Below are 6,000 nucleotides of genomic sequence, written 5' to 3' on the forward strand. Positions count from 1 at the left end.
CCTCAGGCCTGCTGCAATGTCCCCAGTCCCTTCATATATCTCCCCTTTCTATGCATGTCCATGCTAGTCCTCTCCCCTCTCCCAGGCAGCCAGTGAAAATTCAAAATTGTTCCCCTCATCTTGCAGAATATTTCAGCTGTCAGCCTTCTCCTCCTATACCCTAGGAGGGGGCATCACCTTTCACACCCAAGAAGGTGATCTAAACAGAGATATTTATCTGAACAAAGTACTGCCTCTCTTCATAGAAATGATGCCACTCCCCTGGTACCTGGTCCCTGGAGCACCAGAGTTCACGCTGCATCCCTGCTTATGGCTAAGAGGGAAGACCCTAGATCTGCCCGCCTCCCACTAAAGGCCTGGAATTGGACAAAGCAAGCCTTCCCTCTTCCATCTCTGAATCAATGTCCATCTTGTCTCTTCCCCGCAGATCGCCCGGGGCTCGCCTGTGTTGAGAGAATAGAAAAGTACCAAGATAGTTTCCTGCTGGCCTTTGAACACTATATCAATTACCGAAAACACCACGTGACACACTTTTGGCCAAAACTCCTGATGAAGGTGACAGACCTGCGGATGATAGGAGCCTGCCATGCCAGCCGCTTCCTGCACATGAAGGTGGAATGCCCCACGGAACTCTTCCCCCCTTTGTTCTTGGAAGTGTTCGAGGATTAGACTGACTGGATTCATTCTCATAATTCCTACAGCACTACTGGGTGTCATTTCATTCCATTGCCTAGCTCTTTTTTGTTTGTTTTTTTGTGTCAGGAGGGATTATTTGGGAGGGAAAAGGGAAGTAGTCCTTGGCATAGACATGGATGAAATTGCCCCTTGAATGCGGGTACTTGAAACTATTGCATTTCGTTCTCCGGTCCTTTGATGTGAATGCTCTGAAGGTTTTACGGTTGTGGAGGTGGGGTGGGGGACAATCATTAACTCACCAGCACCAAGCATCACCAGCTCCCACCCATCCCCAGTCCGAGACTCGAGTCAGCAAAATGGCGCTGCAGGACACTAAAGAAGCCTTAAAACCAAGATAATACGACCACCTCCACCCAATCCTGATGTGTGCAGGGCTGAAGTTAGCAGAGTACAGACCACGTTTAGTTAGATGTGGCTTTCAGCCTTTTAGGGAAAGACTTGAACAAATTTGCATCTGTTCAAGAGCATGCTGTTTCCAGCACTCTTTATCGTCTCCTAGGAGCGTAACTTGGAATGCACAGGAATATTTGTGTCCTAAAAAATCAGTTGTCCTTCCAATATCATTTTTATACCCTTATTAGATTTAATTCAAGTTATACAAGGGTGTGACTCAAGGATGTACAGATATTGACTGATTGAGGCCAACAAGGAAAATAATTTTTTTCAGTGAGCCCAGAGAAATTAGAAATCTTCACCAATGTCAGTGATTCCATGGTTTCCAAAAATTCATAGTATTACCTCACAGTAGGAAGGCTTCTTTCCCATTTAGGCTCAGAGAACACTTACAGAAATCAAACCTATTCACAGGGTGGCACCCCTTTTCTGTGGCATCTGATCTGTCATCTCCCAAGCTCCCGAACTTCTTTATCCAGGTTGTATCTTTGCTGAGCTGACAACAGATTTCTCTATGGATCAAATATTCTAATCAAGGAAAGATACGCTAAAATTTCAGTCTTCTTCCAGAGAAATTCTGAGGAGAGATTAGTGCAGCTACATTCTGAGTGGAAGGAAATGCAGTGTTCTGAGGGCCCCTTCGTGTCCTGATGGCTGGAGGATGCTTCCTTCTGGTTAGATCCTCAAGCTCCTTCCCTCGTTGACAAATGTCTCCTAGTCCCCTTTTTCCCTCTGACTCTGAGGCACTGCATAGCTTGACTATCTCTAAACAGAGACTGGCCCTGCTACTGACCCTCCTGTCCCTCTTATAGCACACCCTGACAGATACTCAATAGAAAACACCTGCAGACCATGTGCACACTTACCTTTCCTGCCCAACCTGCCTTCCCAATGGCCCATGCTAGAATAGCTTGTGCCCAGAAAACAAACAGTGACACTTCATCTCTTCAGTTTCAGAAAATGGGCATAGAATGTACCCATGCAATTGAATGTATCTCATTCTCCACTGGCATAGTAGATATAAAGTATTCCTTTGCCTACCTTTTACTGCCTTATCCTGGAAATATTGGGGAAAATAAGCCATATCAGTGAGATTTACCTAAAAACAAAGGAAGGAAAGTCACTGTGAAAACCAAGTAGATGCTTTAAGTTTGGTGGAGCATAACTGGCCCAGAAGTCTGGGTGCCTGAGTTCTACGGCGTGCTCTGTCAGCTGGTAGATTTGTAATTCTAGGTCTTGGTTTTCTCACCTGGTGAATAAGTCATGATCTCTAAAACCCTTCCTGCCCTTAATATCGTACGCATTTCAAGGGGAAAAAATCTGGTTCCTCTGATTTTTTTTTAACACTTAAATTCCTAACTTTATTAGACAAGAAGTATGGCCCACTTAACAATTAAGGAACATAAATTTGGTATTGACTTGAAATAATAATTTGACACAATACTAGTCAATCATTTAGAGTCCTTGGAAAAAGAAGAGGAACAGCACTGAAAATTCCAAGTGTGATTGGAAATTATCTGGGAGCGGGGAATTAAATGTTCAATGCATGAAAGCAATTGTACTGGCTTCTGGGAAAAAGGAAACAAGAACATTGCTATGGAACTTGTTACCCAAAGAAAGGAAGTAAGTGAAAAGATTGACAATTATAAGCACGAAGGTCATTGGCAGATTACCTGCTTTATCTACAGACAGATCGTTTTGGGGTTTGGTTTTGTCTAGGCAGTCTCTGGCCAGGCTCCTTAAGTGCTTGCTCTGCTAATATTTCAGCTTCCTCTCTTGACTCCTTGAGGAGCCACGCTTTGGAAGACAAACACTTAGCCACCTCTGTGCTCCAGGGTAACCCTGAGAAGCTCTGCTGTCTGGGGCAAGCTTTCTTTCCAAAGGGAATGAGAGGAAGGCAAGCAGGCAGGGTCCTGCAGCATCAGGCCTTCTGGGGAAGGGTTCCTCATTTTGTTTGACAGGGTCCTCAGTACATCGGACACCCAGATTTGAATATAAGTTCAGAGCGTGATCTCAAGCTGAATCAGAATGCTTTGGGGACTAACCATGATCGAGAATTGGCCAAATGGTATAGCATATAACAGCCATCCAGCCAGCCCAAGTAAAGGAACACTTGATCCTTGGCACCTTAAATGATTGCCTTCAATAGGCAAAGTGCTGGTCTGGAAATCTTGTTGAAGGCTGAATACTTCATGTGGAGTAGGACAAGCCTTAGCCCACTTCAGGTTGAAAGGAAAGGCCATAGGACTCAAAAGATAATGACTCTGAAACTAAACTCCTTCCTTCTGAAGCTGACAGAGGTACTTAGTGCATCTCAAGACTCCATCTCATAAAACTCATTTGTGAGGGATTTGCTCTAGATTTTTCTAAACATTTTTTCATCTATTGTCCAGACTTGCAAATCCAGTGTGGACCTGACGGAGACACCCTTCACACCTGCGCTCCCACCCCCTCGGCAGGGAGACGTCTCAGTAGAGGAGAACACACCCATTATGCTGGGATTCGGATTTATAAATCACTTCCCTTTTAGGGATGAGCGGTGTGGGGTGTGTGTGCGTGCGTGTGAGCGTGTGCGCGTGCGTGTGCGTGTGTGACCCTCAAGTGTACTTTGCTGTTCAATTTAGACGTGCAGTATTTCCAGAAACAATGAAAAAAGTAAGATGTTTTCTTCTTTATGATTCTGCTCAAAACACCACGTGCCGCCTCAGAGCTTTTTCTAGAGCCTCGGTCCTCAATGACGCGCTTGACGTGTTGATGCCTCAGCCCAGCGAAGCCCCCTCACCTGTGCCCCGGGCGACAGCTCTTCAGTGTGCAGTGCAGGCCTGGGGTGGACTGCCAGGCCTTCGCTCTGTACCAGCAACGCCGTTCTTGTTGCTCCTCCCTGAACAGGGGTACAAGCCCTGGCCCCTCCTCGACACTAAGCCCCCCACAGACTCAGCCTCCAAGGAACCGCTGAGCACCCTCGAAGCATGTCATTGTCGGTGATCCCTTTTTATTCTATGGAACTCTAACCTATTCGTGTCATATTGACCTTTTGCTGCATGAGTCATAAATTATGAAATCAGTCTTACGGTTTTTGAAATGTAGCCAGCATTTGTAAGGCTAAACCTTTTTCATGAACTGAATTTAAGTGAATACCCAAGCCACAGTTCCTCTTCAAATGGAGAGTGATGATCGACGTTTGAATCTCTGTGCCCTTTCCAACGGCTATGGCATCAGGTTCTAAAATAAGCTCGTAATTTTTCCTGTTATTTTAATAATATGGAAATATTAGCATAGTGTTTCTTTTGATAGTGATAGACTATAATCCATATTTAAATTTTATAGAGAAGAAATTTTATTGTACTGTGATGTAGATATTTATTATCCAGGTAAGGATTTGCCCGGTGTGTATTTTTTACAATTGAGACATTTTACTTTAATCTTTAAAAAAAAAAAAATGCGTTAAAAACACACTCAAAAAAAAAAAAGAAAAACAGACTGGGGGAAAAAAGGTTTGGCCTTATCACAGAATTTTTACTGTGCTGTATAAATGTTTGCAAATGCGAAAAGTGTGCATTTATAGTATGTTTCCACATTAATTAATGCCGCCTTCAAGAGCAATATTGTGCAGGTAAAACGCTGTTTGTGGCTTTCTGTTGCACAGTTAAAGCTGACCCGCCCTATGCACAAGACAATCAAATATAAATCTGCCCTCCTCAGGATGCAGATAATACTCATGTAAATTATGGAGCACAATGTAAGACAAAAGAAGACACTTTACATATGTTTTGTTGATACAGAAATTATCAGGGCATGAATGAGCTGATGTGACATTATGCCACTTCTTTCTTTTGGTTCTCCCTTATTAACTTGGCATTTTTCATTTGACCATAGAGCCAAATTGGTTCTCCATGCTTTCCTCATAGAAAATCCTTTTTTTTTTTCCCCCATAATGTTTTCATGCCCTGAGAATCAGAAAAATACTACAGAATAGAAAAAGATTTAGTCATTGGAAGATTTGTGTTTTGCAAACAGTGTTAAGTGATATTGCTAGATGGTGATATTTTTTTCAGCCTAAAACTCTGTTGAAATCTGTGATCAAAATGTTTTAAACTATCCAAAAAAAATTTGTATATTTGGGAAAAATGGATTTTTACATAGCTTTTGTATGCAGATATAAAACTGTAATTATGAATATAGTGGGCGTAGATAAACTCATAAGCTTAAATTCTAAAAAAGAAAAAGCTTATAACAGATATACTTTCCTGTCTCTTTCTTTAAATATTATTATTTTCTACATAGGCAAAGAGTTGCCTTCACTTCTCACTTCAGCTGCTGCCAAAAGAGGGAAACAAGGATGTAAGGACATTCATTTCATAAACAGACATCTATTAGAATAAGCAAATTTACTTGAGAAGAAAGTATGAAGGGAGAGAAGAAACTAAATAAAATGCTGATGGGGGGGGTTACCTCTTTGGAAGGGGCCACAAAGATGAGGGAAGGAGAGAAGTAAAGTTTTGCAGCTCAAGGACAACATTCATCTTCTCATCTCAAATTATTCAGGAATATTACTCATGGAATTATATTAACATCAGCTGCCAACTGTCAATCTCAGTTGCCCTGAACACATGTTAATTGAGATTCTTTCTATGACAAGTAACAAAAAGCTAACTCAAACTGGCTTAAGCATAAAGCTAATTATTGACTTTAATATCTGGGAAATCAAGGGTATTTGCAGACAAAAGCTTCAGACATGGCTGGATCTGGGTGCATTTACTCAGTATTCTCAGGAAGCTCCTTTCTGTATCTTATCATTCATGTAGACTTAACATTCACAAGGTCTTTCACCTTATGGTGGCCTCCAATAGTTCCAGGATTAGCTTTACAGCTCCAAATATAGTGAAAAGAGAATTTCTTTTCTCCAACAAT

General features: G+C 42.1%; 1 protein-coding gene across 50 annotated transcripts in view; it reads left to right on the forward strand.

Annotated features, from left to right (window-relative positions):
* Nucleotides 1-4,565, forward strand: part of THRB (thyroid hormone receptor beta) — a 370,608-nt gene extending 366,043 nt beyond the window's left edge. For all 50 annotated transcript variants that reach the window (XM_077991377.1, XM_077991400.1, XM_028843641.2 and 47 more), the window contains one exon: nucleotides 428-4,565. In XM_077991377.1, the coding sequence (XP_077847503.1) occupies nucleotides 428-669 (242 nt within the window). In that variant the 3' untranslated portion in view covers nucleotides 670-4,565. The remainder of the gene's footprint in view (nucleotides 1-427) is intronic.
* The last annotated feature ends 1,435 nt before the right edge of the window (nucleotides 4,566-6,000 follow it).

This window comes from Macaca mulatta, chromosome 2 (genome assembly GCF_049350105.2).
Source record: "Macaca mulatta isolate MMU2019108-1 chromosome 2, T2T-MMU8v2.0, whole genome shotgun sequence".
NCBI classification, from domain to species: domain Eukaryota; kingdom Metazoa; phylum Chordata; class Mammalia; order Primates; family Cercopithecidae; genus Macaca; species Macaca mulatta.